Genomic DNA, 27,076 nt, shown 5'->3' with positions numbered 1-27,076 from the left:
ATGGATAGGAGCTGGGCCCAGCGCTCCTCATGCTCCTAAAGGCGTCGAGAGTTTTTGCTGGAAGTTTGTGTGCAAAAGGATTCAGGAGGAACGCAAAGTTCTCGCCTGCGTGGTACTAGAGTCAAGGCCACTTGGGTGTCATGCTGAAATCAGATATTTATCAAAGTTATGTGCGAGAGCTAATTCAATGCTGAAAGGGATAGTCACTGCTAGTAACAGCCAACTACCTCATCTCTCAACAGCTCCAGGTTTTCCGTCCATAGCCCAGTTACCCCCCTGTTGGTCGACGCGATGCAAATATGGATGAAACGATAGTGGCAGAAGAGACGAAACACCAAAAAATTTAATGGAATTTGTCCTGCTGGATGAGCCCCTTCCTCGCCTTAGACATGCATCAAGGACTTGGACATAGTAGACAGCCACACGTTGCAGGACCTGTGAGTCATCAACAGACAAATAAAAATATAACAAATAAGAATATAAATCACGCCGGTAGGCATAACCCATACCCAACCAACATGTGCGAGGTGGCCCAAGAAAAACGGCCAACGGGCCCAGCTCACCGACTGTGTGGCAAGAAAAAACAAAAGAAAAGGAGAAAAAGGAAAGAAGCCCACCTCAGCCCGAGTCTCTTTATGACTTCCGTCTTGCCGCCGTTCCATGTTTTGTCTTATTGAGGAGCTGCGTTAACCACGACCCAGTCCTTGTCTTCTCTGTCGCTGGCGCCCAGGTCTCTCGAACCATCCAGGCTGCAAATGTCGACATCGGAGATACTGGCCGCGTACGGGGTTTGGCTCACGTACTCGTAATACGGAGAGCCGGCAAATTCGGGTTCCCCTTCGTCTGGCTGGCGACCAATAAGTCGCGAATAACAGTCCTCTTCTCTCCAGTTTACCTCGGCAGACACGACGTTTCTATCATACTCCCCCCAGACCTGGACGGCATCGGGGTACGCTGCAGGCACCCAGCTTGTTTCTCCTCCGTCCGTCATCCTTCTCGCTCCGGCATCGTCCGCTCTTTCGTGATGGAGCGCTGCTAGGGAGTAGGAGCTACGAGGGGAATGTCAGAGGCAACAGAGGATCACTGGTTTAGGTTAGGAGGGGAGATGACACTCACTGGCAGGGGGGAGACGCCGAGCCGTCACGGACATACATAGACGCGGCCGAATCGTCGTCGTCGTCGTCGGCAGCTGCCGCCACGCGGGACGACATGCCGTGCGAGAGTGCGGGCTGATGATGAGCGTCCTGCCGCGGACCCGACCGCAAGGGGTGCCAGTCTGCTTCTTCTGCCTGTCCACTCCGGGAACCGGCGGCGTCTTCGACAAGATCGGGCTGGTGTTGGTATTGGTATTGGTATTCTTGAGTGAGGTGCAAGAACAAACCCATCGACATGTGTGATGGGATTGTGATGGTCGGTTGCGGTGTGTCCTCTCTCCGCCTCGCTGGGTGTGATGACGACTCCACGACGACGCGCGATGCGGAACGCCGAGACCGTTCGATACGGCGATTGTCGGACCGTGAGTCTCCTTGTGTTCTGGAGCGTCGAGCGTTGTCAGCCATGATAGCGAGTGTTGCGAAGGCCTTGCAATTTTTTTTTTTTGGGGGGGGGGGGAGGGTTGACGAGATCTTTGGCAAGGTTGAAGAGCGCAGTAAGACACGCAAGAGGGAGAGGGGGAGTGTGTGAGTGTGAGACAGAGAATGGATGGGTATTTGCTGAAGGAAGTCGAAATGAGGGAGGCAAAATATCAAAGCCCAAGGCGATCCTGTCGGAAAAGGGGGTCAACTGGGTGCAGACAAGCGGTGAGTGTTTGGTTGAGCAGCGACGGGCAAGGCTGGATGGTTATCACAATGGCCGAGAGCACTTCGTGGGGCCATGGCCACGTAGGTTGGTGCTCCGGCCTTTGAATGGATGCTCCTGACGTTCCTGCCCGCCCAACAAGCCTGATCAAATCCGCCCTCCGTCTCCAGGATCGGAGATCCTATGGCCATGGTATGGGGAACGCGGTTGGTCATATCTGGTTTTGGCCCGGACGATGGCCGTCAAAAACAGCTCGGAGCTCGCGTACCGGACCGAGGAGTTGGAGGAAGGTTGGGAACTTGTTTCCGGCGACCCGAGCCCAGGGAGCACGCAATATCAAAATAACTCGGGGGCCGGCCACCAAGATATCTACAAGTACCTGCGCAAAATGCTGCCGCGGCTATCCCCTTTCCTGGACTTCGGGCGGCAGCTGACCTAATGTCTTTCCACCGTGTTCCAGCGCCATGCTAAGCGTAACAGTTTTCTGCAAATGGCTGCAGCTATCACATTTGTCCGAGGCCGGGGCCCCTCTGCGGCTGCTCGTTGGAACCTCGGTATAGGATCCCACTGTCTAATGAAGATGCGACTGTGACGGTCATGTCCTGTACAACGTAGGAGAGGCTTTATGGGGATAATCCCGCTGGGAAATGGACGAGGTGATTGATTACCTGGTTCCCGTGACCGTATCCGCCCTAACAAAGCATGCACCAACCGTAGTTCACTCCAACCATCCAAGAGATTCCTGGAGCAGGGCAACGCCAGGCAACCCTTTGAGGAGAATGCGTGATCACGTTGTCACTTCATGAGAACAGTCTGCCAAAAAAAATATACCTACAGGCGGGGGGCTTGTCTCCGCCCGATAGTTGCTCACTCCCAATTGTTCCTTGAGTTCTACACGCCGTGTGCCTCGCCCTCGAAATTCCTTCAGGAAAATTGCGACCCGAGACTTTACTTTGTTGTTGTTAGTACTCAGTAAGTAACGGGACTCTGTTTCCCCGCTTGTATTGAGGACAGCTGCAGGGTCGCTAACCAGAACGTGCGGCTGCATATCCGCCTCCGGCTTTGGCCGTCGCCTGTACATACATGAACCGCTCTTGCCGCCTATCAAGAACGGCTAGCTCGGCACTCCAATATTGTCCCGAAATGCTCTCCATTTTGATCCTGCCAAGCCTTTCTGGATGCTAACGTATGATGCGGCGACTACACACCCCGCAATGTTGCGGCTGCGTTTCTCGGTCGCCCCTTTTAGCAATCGTCGACGCTGCCAAGTACCTCTGCGACACCGACAGAAAGCACAAAGTTGCCCAAATTATTGTGTCCATTCTTTAAACTCACCAGAGAGTATTGCTGCCAACAGAATCGACAGGTTCGTAGACTTCCCGTCGTGGTTTACTTGTTTCTGGACTGCCCTCTGCGTACCGTACGTACGCGCCGCTGCGACCACCTTCCCGGGAAGCGTGGCAAGCGCCACCTCAAGGCTCTTCCAGGCCCAATGCTAACTTTGACAGATTCCTTTTAGTTTCTGACCCCAGTAACCGGGCCGAATACGGACTGCAAAGAGTCGTTCGAGATACAGTCTCTCACATATCTTCCCTGTGTCAGCTCAGCCGACTGCGACTTTAAACCTTTCTCCCGTCACGACGAGATTTGTGTGGAACCTTCTTCTTTTCACTCTTCATTAGAAGTCGAGTTATTGGTCCGCGAAACCGTCACGAATATGGCAGCCTCACAGCATTCCTTGCAAGTGAGCTCGCTGGCTCAGCGCACATTGCTTGTCGTGATGGCCGAGTTCCCACTACTGACTTTGACTTAGACACAAGACAGCGTCGATTGACAAATAAAGTCCCTTGGTCCCCGCATCAATATCGCATATGCAGACCCTTCGACCGATCGTCTCCTGCCCCTTTGCGCCAGTACCCAACACCATTGCGATCACCTACCTAGAGAAGGTCCGATCGCAGGCCTTTTGGTTGATAGAGACCGTGTGGCCGACCGAATTCTACAACAAAATCAAGAGATGGAAGGGACGGCGTTGAGACCAAGGGGATCGCGTCGGCAGGCCATTGAGGCTACCGGGGTGGCGGAAGTTCACGGGACCTGAGCCGGCCTTGGCTTTTGGCACACCGCCTTAGAGGTCGAAATAAGCTTCAGGGAACCTGTAGTAACCACGGCCCGGACCGCCCTGTGGACCTGTTGTGTGAGGGTTCTTCGCGCTGGACCCCGGTGCCCGGGCCAAATCGGATTTAACATCTGGGCTGCCAGAGACGAGATGCTATGCCCGCCAACAGCCAGGGGGGGCAACGTCCTGGACGCATGGGATCAATCACGAGCGAGCGATGAGCTGTCCGCTTTTCCCACCCAGAGTTGACTGCTCCACTCCTGCAATGGTGAGGCAGATGCGCCAGGGATATGAGACGTCAGATTGGCAAGGCAGCATCCCAATCGTGCCAGCCAACGGGGAGACCATGCTTGTCAACGACAGCTTCGTTGTGCCTCGTTGTCGGGAGCAAAAATTTGTTACTGGGGACTGGCCCACAATTCGCCAGTGTTACTGCAGGTATTTTCGTCGGAACCGCGGAAAGCAGCAGATAAATCGACACACAAGCCACGCAAGCAGCATTCATGCGTTTGGCTTCGCCTCGGCGGCGCCTGGTGATTGGTGGTTTCGGAAGAGTCTCGAGTCGAGACCTGCGTGAAGGGTTGTGCAGTAAGCCATGCAATGTCATACCATGGTGATGCCAGACAGACTTGGCGAGGTACAGTAAGTACACAAAGGAATTCTTTGAGTTGCAAGACTCAGTCGTAGGAGCTGGGTTGAAGTTGGGGGGTGGGATTCGCTTACGTAGGCAGGGAAGGTCCGAAGGACTTCCCCTTTTGGACTGAAACGGCTCCTTTGATCTCGTGTCAGCACCAACCCCGCACCAGAGGCAAGATCCCATATTAACCCAAAATTCCCTCGCAGTCTACAACATCAACCAGAGCACTGAATTTACTCCGTTAACGGCTTTCGGCTTCAGAAGAGCTTTCAAAAAAAAAGAAAGAATATGCAAGCTCATGGCATAGCATTTGCGTTAAGAGTGGCGATCAATCGCAGCCGCACAACTGTGGAGGAGACCAGTCCTCACTGACTGGGCATGTATGAGAATCAAGCATAATATAGCTCAGAAGTACATTTCGAACTGTTATACACTAATACAGCTGCAGAATACAAGGTACATACAAAACACATACATCTCGCCAAACATAGGTACCCAAGGACTCGAGGGATCCACAGTTGGGGTGCCGGTGCCTTGACACGGTTAGTAATTGAGGACGCCTTACAACCTTCCAAATCTCTTCCTTCTCTTGAGCCCGGAACCATCTCTTGATATATCATGTGTTATTTCGGCGCCGCGTCGTTGTTCTCGGGTTGCGGAGCCCGGCCGGACTGCAACATACGACCACCTACACTGTCGCATTGTACGATCCAGCTCGAGACTCTTTCGTGCCTCAGCGCTTCATCCTCGGGAGATGAGGAATGGGATGGGCGCCTGGGCCGACGCTTCTTGTCAGCCAGTCAGCCTGGGAAGGAACTGTGTGTTCCTACCCCGATGGAGGTAGCTAACGCGCGCGGGGGGGTAGAAGGAGGAGAAAGGGGGTTTTCCCCGCCCTCGTCGTGACGGGAGAGGGTCGGTATTGTGTTATTCTCTTACGCTTCCAAGGCCGGCGGCGAGCTAGGTCGGGGGCCGTCCTGTGCCGGCTGGCCGTCGCCCACCCAGGCTGTTTTGCCGTTGCTGAGGCCGACCTCTGGGCCGGGCCGGTCCAGGTCGCCGAGCTCACGGATTCGTTCTGCATCGCCTGGCTGGTTCAACAGGATGACATCGGGGGAGGAGCTCGGCGCGGTCCTGTTTGGGAGACGCCGCGGGTTAGTGGGGGTGCTGGGTCGACGACCGGCAATCCCATTGAGGTGCAGTTTGGCTGCTACCGTTGAAGGGGCCTCCGACTTAGATGCCATGTCGAGATAACTCTTTGGTTTCTTGTTGGATGGATCTTGGTTCAATGCCTTGGGAAGGAAAGAGGGGGGGGGGAGGGGAGGTTGTAGAGCTTGTTGTGGAAGCCGAAGAACGATTCGGGGGGATAGAGAGCAGCACACGTTGATATATTCTGTGGATGCCAGAAGAAGGAAAGCTGAGGGATCAAGCACGTGTTGCAGAACGCTAAGATTCACCGACGGTAGTTTTCTGCACCGCCTCAAAGCCAGAAACCAATTTCAGCTACGTCTGCAGACTCTCAGGGGTTGGTTGCTCGGCGAACACCTGTGTTGCCAAACATGAAAGGCCAGAGATTCCCCGAATATCTGTGTTTATAGCATGTGTTCCACGGCAGGGATTCAGCAACTGCAATTGCAAAATATTCCCGACTGGTTTACTCGTATTTCTTCTTGGTCAAGGGTTGGTATCGGAGTTTGTTGGGATTCCGGGGTCAGGTGGCAGTTGGACTGGACACTACATTGTCCCGCTACTATCCGCAGCGCTTTCCATTGTCCCTTGGCCAAACGGTAATGACACCGGCGGTATGCTTGGCAGGAAAGGGTGCAGATATTGTTTATGTCACGGACCCTGAGATCCTCCCAGGCGGTTGATAATTATGCCATTGGCCAGTAATGTACGTATCTTTTTTGATCTGTTTTTCGGGTGTGCTTCATGTCCAATAAAGTTCGCAGAAATCAAGCTGTCGCCTCGGGGTGAATCCCGGTTAGGCGAGGCCATTGTAGAACTGGCGCTGATGGAGCGCGGACCGCCAGCTTCAACCGCTCAGAGCGGATGCTTCCTGTTTGTGGCTTAGGGACTCTGGGAAGAAAAAGATAATTCAGAGATTTACAGTACATAACAACCCAAAGTGGAACTGCTTGGCTACGGAGTACTGGTTTACGATCTACTCCGTATATTCCCCAGGTAGATGCCCAAGGTACCTGCGTACCTGCCCCTGACGTGTGCCAGGATGAGGGTAGCTGAGACAGCTACGTGGCGTGTTTCTATGGCTGTTGGTTGGTGGAGGCAACGGCCTTGCTTTCCAGTCCGCGGGGGATTCTGTGCATATCGTCCCACAAGGCGCTCTCTTAGCTGAACCTTAGAATGGCATCCGACGTATTCACAGCTCCTGCTAATAGTGTGAAAACCTTAGGTAGTCAGTCACACCTTGACAATATGGCACAGCATCCCACGCCGAAAGCTTAGTCACACGCAGCAGGTGTTTCAAACTGCCTTTTTCGAGTCTCAAAACGCAGGCATGCTGGAGACGATTTCCATGCACCGCCACGTTACACACACCTGGGCCTAACCGGTCCTGGTAAGATTCCAAGCTTCAAGTTCTTCAACCGAACTTACTCCGTCCCCAACGACTAGGGATTTCAAGAAATTGACACGGAAAACCCCAAAACCGGCCCTTTCAACGGGCATTTCGCAGCCCAGATATACACACACTGGCGCCTCGAGACCTGTCGCATCGAATGGCACGCAGGGAAGCTAGCGCACCATGCAGCAAACATGTCCAATCACTACCTGCGTGAACATGCGGACGAAGTTGCTGCTGCTGCTGCTCCCAGATATGCCCTGCCCGGTTTGTCCGGAAAAGGAACCGCCACTCGACGAGGCAACGGATGGCAAGGATCCTGACAACACCCAGACTCACAAACCCGAAACCGATAAAACGGACCGGTTCGCAGCGATCGATATCCGTTACAACAACCATCTACCATAAAGGTACGCGGACATGTAGATTCCTCAATACACTGTGGGCAGTGGACCACATGTTTCCGGGTGCCCCACTGGCGGCACAGAGGAGAAAGAGCGTGGATTGATGCGGTTACCGTACCCGGGTTTGCCGCCTTTTTGCTGGGGCTACCTTGTCCGTCTCCAGGGGTCGATCTGCAACCGGCCTGCAACCTCTCGCATCTCTCCTACTTGAAAAGTCAACGTGCAGCTCTGGCACATTTCTTGTCGCCTTTTGTTTCGAATTTTATACTCCGGAAAAAACATTTCTGCTGGGCGCCCAACCCGGCCAGTGTAAACGCAAGCTTCCCTGCCAAACACGCTATGGGTTGCCGCGGGACGCTGACCGTCAAGACTTGACCCCTTAACACCTAAAATGGACCAAGCCAACTCGGGCTATTGGATGGCCTCCAAGTTCCGGCGTTCGACGCTTCCAACCGGAGTGTTCCAAGCCCATATTCAATTCAACAATCTGTCGTAATCGTGGTAGTCGTCGCAGTCGTTTGAAAGAGTACAGTAGGATGTAGAGAGACAGGGAGCTAAAGTCGGTACATACATCGCTGCGAATACTGGCGTTGCTTTATCCCTTATTATGAGCCGAGGTCAATTCCTTGCGATGCCACCCCCACACAACTTTTCCCGATTGCAGTCACATTGGAGAAATGACCGTTGTCAGCAAAAAGCATTGCATGGAGGACGGATGACGGATTCTCAGTACGCAGTAGTGGGGAGTAGCTGTCCTCGCCCAGTTCTTGGGTTAATACTCCGTAACTACGGATTGCTGGACAGCAGTTCCCGAGGCGGGGACCGGCCCCTCATCCTTTTCGCCAGTGCAACCGCTGCTCAACCATTGATGCCTCACGATACACCACGCAGTCTGGAGGAGCTACGCAGTACAACCCCTGATGCAAACCGAAAATAAGCCTCTTATTAGCCAATCACTGCAGAGCTTTGTCTCTTGGCCTCACCTTGCTCCTTACTTACCCCGAACTCTGGCATACTGCACTGCGCTGAGTCATCAATCGACTTGGTGGGCGCTGAAATAAACCTGCACTTTTTGGTAATGAACTCTGCCCTGATTTTTGCTTTGTTATGGCGGCTCGAAGCTGACGAGCGGCTCTCTTTTTGCAACTGGTGCTTGGGAAAGCGGTGTTGCGCGTGAGATATGGCGTGTTCGGCCAGGAACTGCCGCAGCGAGGATGAAGGCTCCAGTTGTGACAGAGCGACATTATCACAGGACTGGGTTCGTACCAGCCAATAGCATGGAAATAAACAGGAGAAATAGTTACTTCGTAACTCCAGCGGCACCAAACTTCCTGGAGGGAGCTGGGGCCGGAATTCCCCTGTCACACTGCCTTGTTCAGAGACGCGTAGGCCCCAGGCGGCGCTGCCGCCAAGGCGCATGGTTGTGGAATGGCACCTGCCTTTTTGGATCTCTATTCACTGTGAGCTGCGCACTACTGAACGAATGCTACCCGACACAGACGAATTTTTAAAAACGGTCAGATCCCTCGCTCCCTGTCTGGCATCGTGACCCCTCCCCTTTGCGCCGAACAGAGAGTGAGAGTCGGTACGGCATGCACGGGAATACGTCCTTCTCCGATACCCTACTCCTGGCCGAGGCCAACTTTGGCCCTTCGGCCAAGGACCGGTTCGACTTCACCCTCACTTTTGAGAACGCCATCTTGTCCATCATTCCGTCGGCCATCTTCTGCATCTTGGCACCACACCGCCTCTATTTGTTGTGGAGACAGCCTCATAAGGTGGCCAAGAGCCCACGGCACGTCTTCAAACTGGTATGCATGGAGCTGTAACCCTAGCAGAGGCTTGCTCACCGTTATGAATCCCTAACTCGGTTTTTTTTTTTTTTTTTTTTTTTTTGGCAATTGGCAATTAGGGACTGATCGGCACATACACCTTGTTGCAACTCGCCGTCTTGCTCTACTGGACAGTTGGCCCTCTCCCGACTCTGACCTGGCAGATCGCCGCCGCCGTGCTTGTGTTCGTGGACGGCCTCCTGCTGCTGTTTGTGTCGCATGCCGAGCACACCCGCTCGGTGAAGCCGTCGACTCTGATCAATGTCTATCTGCTGCTCTCCCTGCTCTTCGACTGTGCCATCGCCAGAACGGCATGGCTTGTCTACAATGCAGACGCCGTCGCCAAGCTGTACACTTCGTCGGCCGCCATCAAGCTCCTTGTCTTGGCCGCCGAAGCGTGGGAGAAGAGGGCCATTCTTCTCGATCGGTACCAGCATCTCTCGCCGGAGACGACCAGCGGCATCCTGGCTCGGAGCGTCTTTTGGTGGATCAACCCTCTGATGAAAGCCGGGTTTGGCCACTGTTTGACCGATCAGGATCTGTAATTGCCACGCTCGCTGCTCATCTCCTTCATCGGCTCGGCTGACGCGCTTCTAGATACCCGATTCATGATGCCATGGCAGCAGGAAGCTTGCTTCCGAAAGCACAAAATTCATGGGCATCAGGTATCGTGATCCCCCACATCGGATCCTCATGCAGAACTCTCCTAGTCAGATGCAAACTAACCAGAGTCTAGTCAACCAACCCAAAAAGAATTCTCTCTTCTGGTCGACATTGTGGGCCACCAGATACGCCTTTGGCTCCGGCATGCTGGCTCGCCTCTGTTTGATAGGTTTCAGATACGCACAACCATTCCTTATCCATCGCACAACAAATTTCACTGCTTCTCTGGAACAACCGGACGAGGTCGGCTGGGGCTTAACCGGAGCATGGCTCTTGGTTTTCCTCGGTTTGGCGGTAAGCCCTCTTTTGCTCAATACAACAGGTATATGCGTGCGCACGAATTGCCGCTAAAAGCAATCAGGTCTCCAATGGGTTCTACTACCACATGACGTATCGGTAGGAGTGCTTCTCTCCCACTCTCCTTCTCTCCGAGACTGACATTTTGCAGGTTCGTAACGTCAGTAAGAGGTAGTCTGTGCGGCTTGATTTACGGCAAGACGCTCGAACTTAGTGTTACTGCCCTTGATGAATCGAGTAAGATGCAGATGACACCCCTTTGAGATCGGCCCTGGCTAATAGAGATGACAGTCGCCGTGACACTCATGTCTACTGACACAGAGCTCATCTGCCGGAGCTTTGTTACCCTGCACGAAGTCTGGGCATCGCCCATAGAGTGCGGAGTGGCCTTGTATTTACTATACACGCAGCTCGGCCTTGCCTTCCTAGCTCCCATGATAGTGTCCATCAGTGAGCAAACCGTTGCCCTTCTCCTTGAAAGCTTCACCTAATATGTCTCTAGTCGCTACTGTGGCTATCATGCAGCTTGCAAACTACATCGGCAACGCTCAAAAGAAATGGGTCCGCGGTGTTCAGACCCGGGTGGACGTCACAGCGTCTATGCTGGGATCGATGAAAGTGCGTACTCCAATCTTGTGACTTTGTAACTCCTCATGATTAACTCTGTCCTAGGAAGTCAAAATGCTCGCCTTTTCGGATACTCTAGCCGATATGGTTCAAAACCTTCGTGTGAAGGAGCTCAAGCTTTCAAAGGCCTATCGCAAGCTTCTGTGTCTCCGAGTTCTTCTCGGTACGAGCGCTCCGGTCTCCTTTGAATGAACGAATGGTTATCACTGACGGCCAGCAGGAAGCAGCACTCAGACCATCGCTCCATTGGCCACCTTTGCGACCTTTGTTATTATTTCCCAGAGCACAGGCCGGCCTCTAGATGTGCCTTCAGCTTATACATCGCTTTCCCTGATACACCTCTTGTCGGAACCCATGGTTACCGTCATCCGCACCATCCCAATGGTCAGCTCTGCTCTGGCCTGCTTTGACCGGATTCGAAAGTTCCTGCTGTCGGAGAGCTGTAACGATCACCGATTGCCCATGAACCAGGGTGACAGCCCAGTGGAAGGCACTTCACCCGAAGGAAGCATTACCCCTACTGAGGGTGATGTAGCACCAAGAGAGCTGCAAGAACTCAAGGAGGAGAATAGCCTGCAGCCTGGAGCGCCGCTGATGGCAATATCAAATGCCAGCTTCGGCTGGGTGAACGGAGAGCCACCCATCTTGGACAACATCTCTTGCACCATCCCCAAGTCTCGGTTCACCTTCATTGTCGGGAATGTGGGCTCGGGCAAAAGCACGCTGATGAAAGCGTTGCTGGGGGAAATAAAACCATCCAAGGGATACGTGTACACTGCTGCCCGCAAGATTGCGTTTGTCAGTCAACACGCCTGGATCCAAAATTTGACGATACGGCAAAACATCTTAGGCGTGTCGACCTACGACGAAGGTTGGTATAACAGAGTGGTCTACGCGTGTGCATTGGAGCAAGATCTCGCAGAACTTCCAGACAAGGATGCGACCAAGGCCGGCAGCGGCGGCGTTTCGCTCAGCGGCGGACAAAAACAACGAGTTGCCCTCGCTCGTGCCGTTTATTCCAGGCAAAAGGTAGTCTTCCTAGATGACGTCTTCGCCGGACAAGATGCTGCGACGGAAGAGCACATCCATCAAAACCTGTTTGCTGAGAAGGGACTCTTCCGAGAGATGGGCACGACTGTGGTCTGTATCACGAACGCGAGTAAGTCTTACCCTTCAATGGTCTCGAGTGTAGCCTGCATAAGCTCATTGCAGTCTCCTCGCAGTTCATCGGCTTTCATACGCGGACCATGTCATCGCCCTAGATGAGAGAGGGTGCATCTTGCATGAGGGAACTTTCGAACAACTCCAAACGGCTACGGACTACCTCCTGGGACTGAGTACAAAACAAAACGGCTCCACTATTGCCACTGGGGATAGGGCTGAGCAGCAGACAGCCAAGCGTGCAACGGCACCGGGTCCGTCTAATCCCAAGGACGAGAAGGAACCCAAGTCGTCCACACGGTTTCTGGGAGAGTTTGCCACATACAGATACTACTTCGGCTCTGTCCCGCGCTGGTACCCGTTTGTATCCGCCGCCTTCATTATCCTCTACGGAGGGGCCTTGAAATCGACAGAGTTATTGCTCAGCTTCTGGACCGGCCATGTCGGTGCTGCAGTTGCTGAGCAGACGTCCGACAACACCAAAAACAGCTTCTATCTCGGGATCTACGGAATGCTTTCTGGTCTTGCCATGATTGGCATTGTGGGGGCCGCGTACTTCTTCCTTATCATCATGGTTCCTCGGAGTTCTGAGGTGCTCCATGCTCGGCTGCTGACATCCGTCATGGCTGCCCCTCTGGCCTTCTTCTCCAAGACGGACGTTGGAGTCGTAACGAACCGCTTCAGCCAAGATATGTCAGTCATCGACACGGAATTGCCGTTTGCCATGATCGACTTCTCCATCAACTTGACCATCACCCTGTTCGCCGCGGTTCTCATGTGCGTCTTTTCAGGCTACTTCGCTGCGACCTTGGTGCCCCTGATTCTCTTCTGTTGGGCGCTCCAAAAGTTCTACCTCAAGACCTCCCGCCAGATGCGCATCCTCGATCTCGAGGCGAAGTCCCCCCTCTTCACCCAGTTCCTTGACTTGCTCCAGGGCCTGTCAAATGTCAGGGCGTTTGCCTGGCAAGCTGCATTCAGGGAGAGATACCTGGAGCTTCTCGATGCCTCCCAGCGCCCCTATTACCTCCTCTTTTGCGTCCAACGGTGGCTGGCCTTCGTCCTAGACGTGCTAGTTGCCGTCCTAGCAACCGTCATCATGATCTTGGTCGTCACACTCCGCTCGCAATTTTCATCCCAGTTCGTCGCCCTGGCCCTACTCAACGTCACTTCCTTCAGCCAGTTCCTCGCGCTAGTCATACAAGGCTGGACGCAGCTAGAAACGTCCTTCGGCGCGGTCGCGCGCGTCCAAGAATTCTGTAGCGCCACCGAAAATGAAAACCGGCCCACGGAAACATCCCCAGCGCCGGAACACTGGCCTTCGCGTGGTCATGTTGCCCTCGAGAACCTGACCGCCTCGTACGCCGTGGGTGCCGCGCCTGTTCTGCACGGCGTCACCCTTGACATACCCGCCGGCACTAAGGTCGGCATCTGCGGCCGCAGCGGCAGCGGCAAGAGTTCCCTCGTAGCATGTTTGCTCCGGATGCTGGAGATTAGCTCGAACTCGCATATACGATTCGACGGCATCGATATCTCCACCCTCCCGCGGCAGGCCGTGCGCGCGGCGGTGGCCGTCGTCCCACAGCACCCGTTCCTCTTGCGCATGACCAGCATTCGCGACAACCTCGTTCCGCGGCGCGATGAGCAGCAGCAGCAGCAGCACAGCGACGGCAAAATACTCTCTGTGCTCAGTCGTCTGAATATGAGGGACGTCGTAGAGCGAATGGGCGGCCTCGACAGCCCACTCGACTTGGATCGGCTGTCACAGGGCCAGCGCCAGCTGCTGTGCCTTGCAAGAGCGGTGCTAGCGAACAAGAAGATTGTCCTGCTCGACGAGGCAAATAGCAATGTGGACGAGAGGTCGGAGCGGCTGATGCGGGAGGTGATTCGCGACGAGTTTGCCGGCTGCACCGTCATTGCCATTGTCCATCGTCTTGGGGCTGTGACCGATTTTGATCGGATTGCTGTTATAGACAGTGGTCGTGTCGTGGAGTGGGACAGCCCCAAAGCACTGCTGGAGCGGGACAGCGAGTTCAAGAGGCTGTGGGATCTTGGGTCGAGCTAGGTTGGATGTCGTGGAGAGAGACCATCTCTCGCGGGAGAGGTACCGGGTTTCAAGTTTATTCCCCCGCCCCCCCCAAAAAGGCTCTGTACACGGTGTACTGTGTATTGCGAGGGGGTCACCTAATTAGGGAGGTGAAGTGTAAGAGATTTGGCCACCAGTCTCCACTACAGTATGCACCTGACGCGGATGTAGCTGGTGGCTCCGAGCGGCGCAGATAAATTAACTTAACCGCGATGGCAACTGCAGTTCATTGCATCGTACGTCTGACATGATCCACTAATGGGACTACGTTCTAGAGGCCAACTCCGTAATCTATGCAATTTTGGAAGGTGATCCAGACATCGCGGGCGAGGGCTGAGGGGAGCTTGAACAACGGGGTTCCGGGTTCTAGGCTGAGGTCGTTTCCGTCCGGACGTGGCATCGTATGCCACGGAAGGTTTACACCAATACTTCGTACCGTAGTAGTTTTCGAGGCGGCACAGACCAAGGACAACCTAAGTCTGCACGGGAAGTCGAATCTGGTTGCTTCGGAGATTCTGTCTTGAATGCCGTGAACGAGAGAGAAGAATCTTCTCAAGAAGTAGTTGCAAAGATGGTCCTCATCACCACCACCCCCAACAAGCCCACCACCACGGTCCGCCTCGATGTGACGCTCGCCGACCTCTACTGACAGGAAGGTCTCACCAACCTGCTGTAGATGCCCCATTATCCGAGCTCGCAGATCGAGTTTGGTCCCAGCCATCCGTGCAACAAGAGATTCCACATCCATGACGTCGTCACCCTTCCGCCCGGCCTGACCGAGGATCCAGCGCCAGTTCTTTGCCCTCAATTTCACCGTCCGGCAGATGATGCACTTCAAGTTCCTCCTGGGCAACATGGACGTGTTGCGCATCTGCTCCCGAGACTGTCCGCCCGGGACGCCAGGTCCGGGCGGGATCACAACGCGTGCAACCTGATCTGTGCGGCGAGGACCGAGGAGCAGTTGAATGCCAGCTTGGACGAGATCTACGACTATTGCGAGGGCAGCACTGTCGCTGCTCAAGGTGACCGGTATTAGATTTTGGCCTTATTAGTTATGTGCTGCGCTTCGAAGGTCTCTGTAATTAATAGTTGCACGATAGGTTCCTAGGTAGATAGAGATGAGTAAGGACAAGCAGGTTGTCTTTCAGTTGATAGGTACATACACCCGCACTGCCGTCCTTGATTAGTCCGTCTCCTCCTCCCCGTCTCGGCTTCGCGGCTCTTTCGGAAGGAAGCCGAGCGCTATGGTGCCGGCCAGGAAGAAGGCAGCTGCCACGATGAACGGTAGTCCCGTCCAGACCGGGCCGAGCTTCAACCCAAACCCAAAGCTCCATGCGAAGATGGGTCCCGCGACGGCGGATCCAATGCGCATCATCATGGTCACCATGGAGTAGACCAGGGTGACATCTTGAGGACGCACCAGGTCTGTGACGAGAGATCGCAGGATGGTGACGACGGCCATGCCGAGGGACATGATAACGACGCCTGATCAGGGGGAACGGGCTTCTTAGCTCGAGGTTTTCGCCTAGGGATGGAAAGATAGTCTTCGAATTGATCCTGTAGGATATCTTACCTCCAGCTGCCCACACGACGGTGGGTGCGAATGCTGTGCATAGGGCTCCAACAAGAAGAAGCACGCCCTCGGTCTGCACAATGATTCGGTCTCGTACATACGACGTGACACCACCGTACTCGAGCAGCACGTTGCTGAGCACCGGAAGCAGCACCAGATAGGTCACGAGCATCACGACAGTGCCGAATGCGGCGAGCATGTTTGCCTAACGCAAGACGGTTAGAATGTCCTGCTTACCAGATCTAGGTAGGGAGGCGGTGACTTACGTCCCCAATGCTCCAGCCATATCGCTTTGAAACGTACAGCAGGATGACGGTGAACATTGAATCCTCGCCGAGGGGAAATGCAAACGCCGAGATTAGGACGACAACAACTTCCGGATTGCTTCGCAGAGTCGATTCCACCCTCCGGAGGAACTGCAGGGCAACGCGGCCGAGTTCTTCTGCTGAGCAGCCATTCCGGGAGGTGATAGCCTCGCACTCATCATCGTCAGAAGAAGGAGCACTGGCTGTCGGTTTTGCTCTTGTCTGGGACACGAGAGAAAATGACAGAACCAAGGCCAGAATGTTGAGCCCGCACCCGAGGTAGGCCGGAAGCCAGATATCGCTATGCATCATCCGGGTCGTCACAAACTGGCCAAGAGCCCTCGATACCAGAGAGCTTGCGTTCAGGTAGAGAAAGGTACGTGTCCTATCCACAGTTAGCAAGCCCGTAACTAAGTTTAATTAGGGATTGGATGCTTAAGGTCAGGATACACATACCGGGACTCCGCCGACACGAAATTGAGCAAAACGAGGTTAAACATTGTGACCGTGACTGTGATTCCGCCTCCGATTGCCTCGAATGCAATCCCCAGCCAGACCCAGTAGATGGAGAGATATCCGTTAAGGTGGCCTGGCACAGATTCGATTAATGAGTTGGGAAAAAAAGGAGATAATAATTTAAAAAGAGTAAAAAAGCGAGCAATTGTAAGGATCACTGACAGACAAACAGAGGCCAAATCATCTCCAGCACAATCCCCAATAGTGAGAGCGACAGAATGGGGCCATGACCGTACTTGTCCGCCATGAAGCTATATGGGATACTAAGAACGCCTGATGATTAGCACACAAAGACGGGCCCTAATAGTCAGCAACGATTTCCATCAAAACAGCAGAGAAAACAAAGGGAAGGGGGGGGGGGTGTCGTTGGAGCATACTCAGAAACACCGTCAGAAACTCTTCCATGCCCAGCACAAAAGCCACTTCGGCCTGGACGTCGGCGTCTTTGCACCGTCCCGAGCCGGGTGCGAGCGGGAGTGGCCCAGTGCCGCCGCCGCCGCCGCCGCCGCCGTCTCTGGATGAGGAGTCCCGACACACAATTTCCTCGTACATCTGCATCCGGGGGGCGAGCACCATCGTCTGGCCGCTGTAGAGGAGCATGTTGAGCGCAAAAACCAGGAGCAATGTCGGGTGCACCGGCGCCGACTGCCACCGCTGCCGCCAGCACCACCACGACGACGACTTAGATCGCTCGACATTTTCGTGTTGCGCTTGTCGTTCATGTTGCTGTCCGACTTGATCCACCCGGTTGGTGCCTAGGAGAGGCGTGGTCTCGTCAGAAGTCATTGTGATATTGATATTTTGTTCTTTGTATTATTTGTTAATTATCTTTTGGAAAAAAGAAAGGAGGGGAAAGGGGAAAACGAGAAGAAATGCGAAGAAAGGTGGATTAATAACATTCAAAAAGGAGAGTGAATCAAATCAGGGATTCCTGTAAGGAGGAAGGATTGCCGTTCAAGTTGGGCGAAAGAAAGAGTATGAATGATATCGAGAGGAGTCGGGCGACACGCGTTGCGCCCAGTATTAATCACAGGTTAAACTCCTGCATAATAAGCCGGTGACTGTGCTGAACCAACAACATTGGGATCGAAGAAAGTGGGGCGCCGCCCGGATCGTGTTCCGTATACTAGTATGGTCCGAACCTAGTCGTGCATGCGCCAAGGCATCATCTACGGATTATCATCGTATACGTGCTAAAACGGAGTACTCGCTCGAAATGGCCGCTCATTGCGGACACTTACGGATGAACGAATCAGTACAACTCGCTGCCTTCATACCTCGTTAAATCGAAGCGGTGTCTACTCAACCCTAACCCTCTAAAGGTTGCATGACCTCCGCAAACAACGAAGGGAGCTAGCGAAGGATTGTTGAAGCGACGATATAATGACTGAGTGGCATACGTTGAAGAAGGAAGGAAGCAGCTTCGCTTCTATTGAATGGCGAATCCTCCGTGATTTCATCTTGGATGCCACACTTCGGCCCTCCCCCGATGCTCCTTCCCTGCGTGACTCCCGCAATTGAGGGCACATTCGCCACAGAGGTGTAGCTGTCGATGTAAGTGGCCATGGGAAAGATAATGGTCGACATGGTTTTTTCATCCGGCACACTACCGTGCAGGCCGCAAATTGCTGAAACAGCTATACTGGGTGATCAGCAAGACACTTATGATAGTTGTCTGCAAATGTGCACAATACACAATACACGTTGTTGTTGAGGTAATAGCTGACATAGGGAACCTATAAGGATCTGGGATTACCCCGACAATTTGCGTATCGAGCCAATAGAGTACCTGACTACCTACCTTAGTACGTAGCTTCGCTTCATACCTAGAGTGGCCCGAGAAGCGAAGTGCGGGAAGCGGACACCATAGTTGGGATATCCTAATTGTAGGTTAATTAGATCTGCAGGTCTCCCTTTCTGGCCAGAGCTGTAATACTCCAATTTCCAGGTGTGCTATGTAGTTACCTTTGTATTCAATATTCTGGACTCCCGGTTTCCATGCTGGGCATGCTCAACTCCAAAGTAGAAGACCTACAGGACCGCACAGGGGATCCTGTCCGCTCTCCCTGCACGTATGCTCTGGCTCTGATACTCTCGGCCGTTGACCGATTTGTTACAGGATTTGGCTGTCAGGGGTTCAGATCTGACAGACCCACTGTCAGGAGGAACTAACCGGGGTCATGACTTGTATTTAGACAGCATCTTCCAATGCCTCCGGCATTTGGAAATAATCAACGAATTACCACCACTTCTGAGGCTCATACGAGAGTTCCAGCGGTGCCTGCCACAGCGCTTACACCGCTGTGCTTGTCCCGATTTGCAGCACACCCTGCCGTGCTGTAGCAAACGGTCTGCATCCACAATCTTGTCAACTACCCCGAGACCCGCCTCATTCGTCCTGGGGCCCTTTTCTCCCCTTGTCTCCGAGTTTTTATTCTCCTATCTGTCTTTTTCCACCCACGAGGTTCGTTTGTCCTCTTTGACACGGCCCACCTTGAACTTGCATACCACTTGCCATTTCCTGGCTCGATATGGCCAAGAGGACACCAGCAGTGGAGCTAATGAGGTTGGCGACGGTCACGGCACCTCGGGACAAAAGCCATCTTTGCCAATGCCTTGTATGCAGTGTGCAAAAGGAGCATTTGTCTCTGAGCCCTTGTTGTTGAGCGACCCCTCAGCGGCCGCGTCCGCTGAGTTCTGCTTGAGCCCGAGGAGGGCTTGGAGCCAGAGACAACGGCCGACAACTTCCGTCGCCAAAGGGAAAAGAAAAACTTTATTCCCTCTACTTGCCTCATTGGAAGAGAGCCCAGGCCACTGATGAGACGTCGCTCTCCATGGCTGACTCCGCTCTATCCGCGGTTCCTATTGTGCGTTCTAGGGGGCTATTTCAAACGTAGTACGGGAACTGTATGGTTGCGTCATCTGGTTATCCTGTTACACCTGCAGGACGAAAAGGTCCTCGTCATCAAACTGCACTTTGTCCGTGTCACGACTTTCTCAGTTCCGAGGCTGTCAGACCCTGGAATCCCCCCCCCCCCCCCCCCGCGGGGCTCGCGAGGACCTGCAGGATTAACAAAGGCACAGCCATCGACCCTCAAGCCTGCCTACCACTTTCCAATACCTACCGATGTGAACAGAATGAAGGTTTCATTCGGTATGAAGTAAACTCTGTACAGCGCGCATGGGTTTCTGACGGCAAAGCCGGACGAATCAGAACCTAATAACCGGAACCTTCTCAGCGGACACCTCGGACCGAACTTTGGGTAGACGAGAAGGGGGGTTGGGGAGGGGGAAGGTGTGACGTTGCCTTGAAAACCAACCCCCCTTCCCCTCCTTCCCTCCCGAGCCGCCCACCGGGCGTCTAGGGCTGACCTCTCCCTGATCTGGGGGAGGTTTCATGCCGGGTGAAGGCCCGATTACTGGGTGCTGGTTTGCCTCCAATGATAACTCTGCGGCACCCCACTGCTGTTGCCCAAAGATGCACAAAGCCGGCCGGCCGGTTTAGAAGTGCGGCCTTGTGTGATAGGACACATAGCACAAGGCTGCCAGTGGCGGACTCAAGTGACCGAGTCGATGCCGATTGTATCCGTCCTTCCATAAGCGAGAGGGCGGCGCCTTGCTTGAGGTTGAGCTTTGTCCAAAAAGGGGGATAATATTAATATTGGAATCGCATTCTCAAATCAGATAATTATTTATTCAAGGGCGTATCCGAAAATAGCACAAAACGCCGTGGCCACCGGTATCAGGCGGACCAGACAGGTGTTTTGTACGTACTCCACGGATAAGTACACTAGCGAGGATGAGAGAAGACGTTCGGCCATGAACAGCCTCTTGCCCCAATGGAGGACGAGCTCTGGACTTACACTACGCTAATTACTTCGTACATGTAGAGACGAGCATATGGGCCCCAGAATGTGGTCGGGTCTTGCACGAAGTTCCGTTTATGATCAGCCTTGGAGCCGCATCTAGTTAAATCCTGCAGCACTTTGGCTAGCCACGATTCGGAATGGCTCTTGGCGTCTTGCGAGAAAGAACCCGGGTCGTTACACATACACGAGATAGGTTATGGGAAGACCCACTTAGCTAAGGTACGGATACCTAGGTACCAAGGCAGCAACTGTAGGACTCGAGAAGCTAGCTTCCTTAGCAACACACAGGCCGGTTCATGCAGCGTGACTTCATGTTAGTAGTGTGACCTCGGGAGCAAGGAAGTCACCCACCGAGATGTTCAGAATACAGAAATGGTGTAATTATGTCTGAGACGTTCTCTCCAGGCCACCAATGATGTGCTGATTTAAGAATGCACTGCAATCTTCGGCAGGTAGGCGACCTATTATGAGGCGAAAAGCGGCGCAAGGCAACCACTGCGGGGAACCAGGATTCTGGAACATACCAACCGGAACTAATACGCAGTAAGGTACAGTACCTACTCGCCAAGCTGGGGCAAGGCAAACATTGCCTATTATTAACCCCGTACAAACACGCACTTGCATGCTGTATAGGCGCAAAAAAGAACCTTATGGAGCATGATTTAAATTCCTTCTCTCGGTGTACCAAACTGGCACTTCCGAACTTCCCTGAAATTGAGTCGTTAACAAGGGGCAGGTGTGCGACATCTGGTCACATGTGAAAGGGCGGCGCATAACCATCACGATCTGGGCTTGATTCACTCCTCAAGGCGTCAAGATCTCTCAGAGGCTTGCTCGAGTCGAGAAGATGTTGCCTTCCGTCTGCCCGTCCTCAGCGTACTGTGCAACAGCCACTGGCGAGGGGATCGATTGGATAATAATTAATCATCGCCGAACAAGGATGTCACGAACACGAAAACATCCCGTCTTGAGCTGCCCACGGGCGTGGCAGGAGAGCCTTGCCTGAAGATGCGCCCGAGCAAGGCGTCAATTACTGCAGTTGCCGGAGACAAGCTTTGCGCAAGACATATCATGAGAGCCTGTTGACCGAGAGACGTCAGTGAGCACAGGCGGCGGAGATCTACACGCCGCCAACCGCGTGGCAGGCAGCCAGCCAATTTAGGAAAGTCTGTGCTGGAGACGTTCACATCAGATAGGTAAGTAGCTATCCGTAATTAACCCCCAAATTCCGAACATGGCCAGACGGACGTGCTTGGTACCAGCTCGCCTAGCAAGGCAGCCAAAACACGAACTGGGGCGCCTTTGAAACAATTTTGAGGGCCTTAGCGTATGCAACATTGGCTCGTGGTGTGCATGTTTCGTGGGGGTCGTTTAGGGGAGACATCAGTTTAGATTTGGGGTGCTCGGCCCGAGCCTCATCATCCCGCGAAAGAAACAACAAAATCTGCCGCCCGCTAAGCCCCGTCGGACGTCTCCGACGATCTCTCCTTTCTCGAGGTAAATGTTCAGACAAGGGAGGGAAGGGGGTGGGGGAAGGTCGCGGAAGGCTCAACATGAACTACTGCTTCTCACCTCATTACCTCATGACCATGCCTGATTTATCGCTGGGAGGTATTATTGATGGGAGATAGGCAACAACATGATCTGTCAAATCACACCATCTGTGAGATGATTTGCCTTAATATACCAGAGAGTTGAAAACATGGCATGGGGGCCAAGAGACCGAGAAAGCACGCGACTCGAAATCCCGCTCGCCTGACACGCCCTTGAGACGTCCTCTCTGCGCACGCAGTCATGGGGCCAAATGGGTCGACCTGCTGATCCGGGGTCTCTTGGAGATAGCCGCTTTTGCCTATTAATGGGGACGGAATGAAGCGAGGGTTAAAAAAAAGGCACAAGTTTATGAGATCTCCAACAATCACAGCGGGTGCGAGGTGATTATTCTAGAGAGCAGCCCAGTCCGAATCCACGTCTCTTTCGAGTTCCCTCAGAGAGGGCTAGATCCATAGCATTAGCTACCCAGATACCTACATAGTCGCGAGGTTCCTACGGAGTTGATGTGAGCGAGCATATCTGATTATCAGCATTACCTCGCTGCTTAACGGATTGTGCAACCCTGTACATACATGATAGGTATACACCTATAGCAGTATGAAATAGTACTTAGATATACGGTATATTAATTAACGCGTGGATCGACAGTTCATGCACGGATTGGACATGGAATTCGGACGAAATCGAGCCCACGCACCCAAACACTAATAATTAATAATAAGTTTGTATGGGAATGGGCGGTCCACAGGTAGGGGTGGTCCACTAGGGGGGGTTCCACTAGGGGGGGTCCGACTTAATACTGGGTTCTCTGCTCGCAACGTATTGTTCTAAATTTTGAGTACCACAACTATCACGATCTCGAGCCATAAATGGTGAGAGGGTGTCTGGGTCAGTTCTAGAATACAAATGAAAACACAAGTAGCCCACCTGTTCATTCCAACGCCGAGGCCCAACATGCATGTGAAGAATTGACCTCCTTCCGGAAATTCTAGACTTAACATCACCGACATCATGGCCAGCTCTGAACCACCCGAAGAGCGCGAACCATGGCCGTTGAGACCTTTGACGTTATTAGAGAACGCCGGTGCCAAGCGGCCAGCAACCTCCAGCGACCTCTACCACCATCGTCCATGCCTGGCCTCGTTTATGCCCGTTTGCCGCGAGGGCCAATGTGTCCCCAAGACTTCTGATGCAGAGCTGGCGAGTCCATCGCACAGGTTGTTTTGTATCTTGCCATTTTGAAGACGAGCTGCATTGTTGAAAGAATGCAGCAATTCAGGAAGCTGTCGTGCCCAAGTTGGGTTAATGACGACCATGCCACCCTTGAGGCTTTCGGTCAGGACGGCCCGGATGTCTCTCGTCAGCTGACCTGGGATGGAGTCTCTTTGACTCTGCGGAGGAGCCATACACCACCGGTATGGGTCGGTGCGCGCCAAGAGCGCCGTTTGCATGCTTGGCTCGTCGGGCATCGAGATCCGTCTTCCCAACTTTCCTGCTTGTCGGTTTGACGGCTCGACCGGCCATCCTGCAGGCCCGGATCCCTCCAGCAGGCCTCAGAATCATGTGACGGTCCCAGCATCCGGAAGTTCGCCAAAATCCACACTCTCCCCGGGCGTGGCAGGCATCTGGCTTGTCATCTCCAGATCCAGCTCGACGTCGTAGGTCGGATTCACGTCGAATCTTTGAGCCTCCTTGTCGAAGCGCAACCATTTTCCCCCCTCCCTCCCTGCAATCCGACACCCCAGCCAGACCACTCGCTGCCGCCTCTCCTCCAGCATGCTGGGGAGCTCAAGATACTTCTCGTCGTCATCGATCCTCTCGTCCGTGACGAAGAAACCATCGGGAAAGTACGTCTCGGTCCAGGGGAACCCTCTCATCGCGTAATCGTCTGCCAACGGTTTCTTCCTCCGGGCGACACCGATTCCGCCAGAAGCCTCCTCGTGCTTAGCGTCCCGCCCGCCGGTCTCGGACTGTACCTCTTCGAACCCAGGAAATCGGGCGTCCTCAAGGAGAGGAACCAGGGATTCTGAAACGTTCTGAGCTGGAGAGGTCGATGATATCGACGACGACGTAGCGGGTTCCGTTAACAACGTATTAAGCATATGGGCGGTAAGCTTCCAGGGAAAGCGGGGGGCAACGTGGACCATGGCGTCGGGACAAAATGTAAGGTGGTAAATGAAGACCAGGGTGACGTGCAAAAAGGGTAGGACGTTGGGATCGCTAAAGCGGCGACAGACAATATCGTATGTCTTGGTGAACAAGGAAAGGGCGTTGGGGAACTGCTTGCTCGGGGCCGCGGGCTTGGAGGGTGTGGTTTCGGTCTCCGAGGCGGCAGCGTCTTGCATAGGCTGATCTTGCGAATCTGTCGCATGCTTGTGGTTGACCCGAGAGAAGGCCTTGAGGGCCATAGTGATTGGGTTACTCTCGTCGCCAAAACCGCTGATCGCACAGATGTTGGAGATCGCCATATGGTACCTGGACATGGTAAGCAAGTTTCGTGATTCAGAAGGGGGCCGGGTCTAGCGAGCCAAGTCCCCCCCCTCTAACTTACTTACCCAGGCTCAAGCCATCGACGTGTGGAGCGGGCGATATGGTTATTCAAGACCTGGAGAAAGGCCTCCATTGTAGCGTCCAGCTCCTCTAACTGCCTGCCACTGAACAGAATGGCATGTGTCTTTACAAAGAAGACCTCGGTCGGCTGGAGACGCTTTTGCTGCGAATTTGGCGCAGAGGACAGGGTAGGCTCAAACAGCGTCATGATACTTTCGCGGGTAGACGGAAAGGGTATCTCTACACATAGCGACTTCTCATAGTAGTAGAGCTGCTGCAAGATGTTAGGCCGGGCCAGGATGGCCAAGTGATGGTAGAGGCGCCCAGTCGTCGGAGCCTTGTCGGAAGCCTGAGAGTACCAACGCCTGCTTACGCCAGTCCAGATCTCGCGGTCCCGAATGTCGTCATCCTCAATCGCCATACGGTAGCGGCCGAGATCGCCGAGGCACTCGATCCAGGTATCCTCAAAGGCAGGAACCGTCTCATAGAGAAGGGCCATGATCGAGTAGGCCAAGTAAATGAACGTAAGCATGTGCTCCCGGCTTGCCGGGAGGCGGTGCCTCAGGAGCTCGAGGAAGCTGTGGATGCCGTGGCGCCACATACGGGCAGGCATCGCGTACTTGGCAGCCAACCTCCTCAATGCCGGACTTGCCGAGGGGTGTTGGGAGGCGAGGAAGAAGTCGTGGTGCTCGTGAAGCAGGGTCCGATGGAGGGCGATCAGGGCCTGCCATTGGTCGTTGTTGAGCTTTCCGGCGTCGGTCTGCGAGCTCTGGTTGCTGTCCACTTCAATGCATTTACTCTCAACCATGACCAGACCGGCGTAGATGCCTTTTACCTCGGCCACCAGCTGTTCCTGGGAGATGGGCCGGGTCTCCGGCTGCTTGATGATCTCAGCCGAGTCGTCATCTGGTGGTGGGGCTGCCGGGCCGCGAGCCGGAAGAGTGTGAGGCTGACGGTGGAGCTTGTGGCCCGAGCCGGAAGAAGGACGCTGGCGCTGGTGGCTGGCGATATTGGACCTGTCCGGGCGGGCACGGGGAGCAGCAGCAGTATCGTCGTCCGGAGTCCACAGCTTGCCTTTGTAGGCCCCCCTTTCAAAGTCTGCCGGGTCGTCGTCGTCAGCGGCTGCGGCTGCGGCTGCGGCTGCGGCCCGAGCCTTGCGCTTCGGGGGGCTGACGGATCTACTCCTGGACCCTTCCCTCTTGAAGCCGGGGGAGGGGCTCTTGTTCTTCCGGCCCTCAGCTGCAGCTGCAGCTGCTGGAGGTGACGCATTCCGCTTGTTGGCATCCGGATGAACCCCCTGAGTGGCAGAGTGGGCTTTGCCAGACTCCCTGAATATCGAGTCAGCGACCGGGATTCGGATTCGAGAACAAGTAGGGGGGGAGCGAGAAGACCAGTGCCCGATAGCACTAGCAAGCGGCCAACCTTTCATTCGAGAGCGATTGCTTGGCATTCTCCCATCGTGACTTCACAAAGTCGGACCTGTCCGCTTCCTCGCCCTTCTCGAGGAGCAGCGGGGCGTGAGAATCGGAGTAATGCTTCTCAAACGCGGCAAACAGCGCATCGACACCCTCCCGAGCGTCGCGAGAGAGGAAGCCATGGCCACAGTCGGGACATCGGATTCTCGGTTTCAACTTCTTCTGGGCTTCCCGACGAAGATGCTCGTTCCAGCCCTTGTGCAACTCCATTTGAGAGAGAGAGGTATGAGCGAGACTCGTTTTGAGGTGGGGCGTGTTGTGTTAAGCAAGTCTTGCACCATCTGGCAATCTCGGGGCCGCGGGATGTTGCCAAGAGCGGGGTCAATGAACGGGGCGAACTTGCGGGTGCTTCTCAGAGCAGACACATCGGGTACCCTAACGTTGGAACAGTGCAGCTTCGGAAGAAACTAACAAGAGGAGGAGAGGAGGCCTTGAGTTTAAAACTGAAGGGTGAGTTTTCATTGTCAACTTTGTGAGGCCGCGCCCCTCCAAGCATGCCAGCTTTTTGAGGATGTTAATTCGTTCTTCTCACCGACCCCACCGCGTGGTTGCCTTGTGGTGCGCGAACTGGATGCGGCTGAATCGCTAGGGCCAGGCGGGAAACCGCGGCCCCTCCCCCCGGATTTAGAACAACATTCGAGCCGCATTAGTTTCACCGACGTCACAGCAGCTTCATTGAATTCAAATGCCATGCCCTCAAAAAGCCACCACCAGTTTTATCCTGTGACTCTACTCAACCCTAGAGAATGAATTGAGCAGGATGAGAATTAATGAATGCCGCAAAATCCATCTAGCCTAACGGCCGAGGTGGTCGTTTCTGCGTGTTCCTAAAATTGTAATTATCTGCTTCGCCCGGCCGGGGCTCTGCAGAGTAGTGAACTGATTACTTTCCCAGAGTTGATGGGCAGAGCATTGCGTACGACCGGAGGACTCAATGCCCCTATCTTGGAACTACATTCTATGAAGCTGGGCTGGTGAGGCTGGGCGTAGTGTTACAGGATTTGACTGCCAGTGGGTCAGATCTGGCTGACCCACCAAC

The 27,076-nt window shown here is 54.1% G+C and overlaps 6 protein-coding genes across 6 annotated transcripts; 2 read left to right on the top strand and 4 right to left on the bottom strand.

The window, feature by feature from the left end:
- Positions 1-588: 588 nt before the first annotated feature.
- On the bottom strand, positions 589-1,600 carry MYCTH_2297409 (uncharacterized protein). Its single transcript, XM_003659834.1, has 2 exons — positions 1,117-1,600; positions 589-1,049 (listed from the first exon to the last, which is right to left on the bottom strand). Exons 1-2 carry the CDS (start codon positions 1,389-1,391, stop codon positions 671-673), a joined length of 654 nt encoding a protein of 217 aa, XP_003659882.1. The 5' UTR covers positions 1,392-1,600; the 3' UTR covers positions 589-670.
- A 3,870-nt stretch (positions 1,601-5,470) lies between these two features.
- Positions 5,471-5,862, bottom strand: MYCTH_2297405 (uncharacterized protein). Its single transcript, XM_003659833.1, has one exon. The coding sequence runs from the start codon at positions 5,789-5,791 to the stop codon at positions 5,486-5,488; it is 306 nt and encodes a 101-aa protein (XP_003659881.1). The 5' UTR covers positions 5,792-5,862; the 3' UTR covers positions 5,471-5,485.
- Positions 5,863-9,066: 3,204 nt separating this feature from the next.
- MYCTH_2297404 (uncharacterized protein) lies at positions 9,067-9,403 on the top strand. The gene has a single exon (XM_003659832.1). It carries the CDS (start codon positions 9,125-9,127, stop codon positions 9,359-9,361), a length of 237 nt encoding a protein of 78 aa, XP_003659880.1. The 5' UTR covers positions 9,067-9,124; the 3' UTR covers positions 9,362-9,403.
- A 15-nt stretch (positions 9,404-9,418) lies between these two features.
- On the top strand, positions 9,419-14,470 carry MYCTH_2297401 (uncharacterized protein). Its single transcript, XM_003659831.1, has 10 exons — positions 9,419-9,905; positions 9,962-10,029; positions 10,101-10,321; positions 10,389-10,423; positions 10,476-10,561; positions 10,616-10,774; positions 10,827-10,942; positions 10,997-11,114; positions 11,172-12,110; positions 12,175-14,470. The coding sequence occupies exons 4-10, from the start codon at positions 10,413-10,415 to the stop codon at positions 14,172-14,174; spliced, it is 3,429 nt and encodes a 1,142-aa protein (XP_003659879.1). The 5' UTR covers positions 9,419-9,905; positions 9,962-10,029; positions 10,101-10,321; positions 10,389-10,412; the 3' UTR covers positions 14,175-14,470.
- A 752-nt stretch (positions 14,471-15,222) lies between these two features.
- MYCTH_2297398 (uncharacterized protein) lies at positions 15,223-17,824 on the bottom strand. Its single transcript, XM_003659830.1, has 6 exons — positions 16,967-17,824; positions 16,752-16,862; positions 16,530-16,662; positions 16,035-16,458; positions 15,769-15,973; positions 15,223-15,680 (listed from the first exon to the last, which is right to left on the bottom strand). The coding sequence occupies exons 1-6, from the start codon at positions 17,373-17,375 to the stop codon at positions 15,379-15,381; spliced, it is 1,584 nt and encodes a 527-aa protein (XP_003659878.1). The 5' UTR covers positions 17,376-17,824; the 3' UTR covers positions 15,223-15,378.
- A 5,721-nt stretch (positions 17,825-23,545) lies between these two features.
- Positions 23,546-26,531, bottom strand: MYCTH_2297393 (uncharacterized protein). Its single transcript, XM_003659829.1, has 3 exons — positions 25,985-26,531; positions 24,568-25,890; positions 23,546-24,487 (listed from the first exon to the last, which is right to left on the bottom strand). Exons 1-3 carry the CDS (start codon positions 26,245-26,247, stop codon positions 23,572-23,574), a joined length of 2,502 nt encoding a protein of 833 aa, XP_003659877.1. The 5' UTR covers positions 26,248-26,531; the 3' UTR covers positions 23,546-23,571.
- Between the last annotated feature and the right edge of the window lie 545 nt (positions 26,532-27,076).

This window comes from Thermothelomyces thermophilus, chromosome 1 (genome assembly GCF_000226095.1).
Source record: "Thermothelomyces thermophilus ATCC 42464 chromosome 1, complete sequence".
NCBI lineage: Eukaryota > Fungi > Ascomycota > Sordariomycetes > Sordariales > Chaetomiaceae > Thermothelomyces > Thermothelomyces thermophilus.
This window is presented reverse-complemented; position numbering and strand designations above follow the sequence as displayed.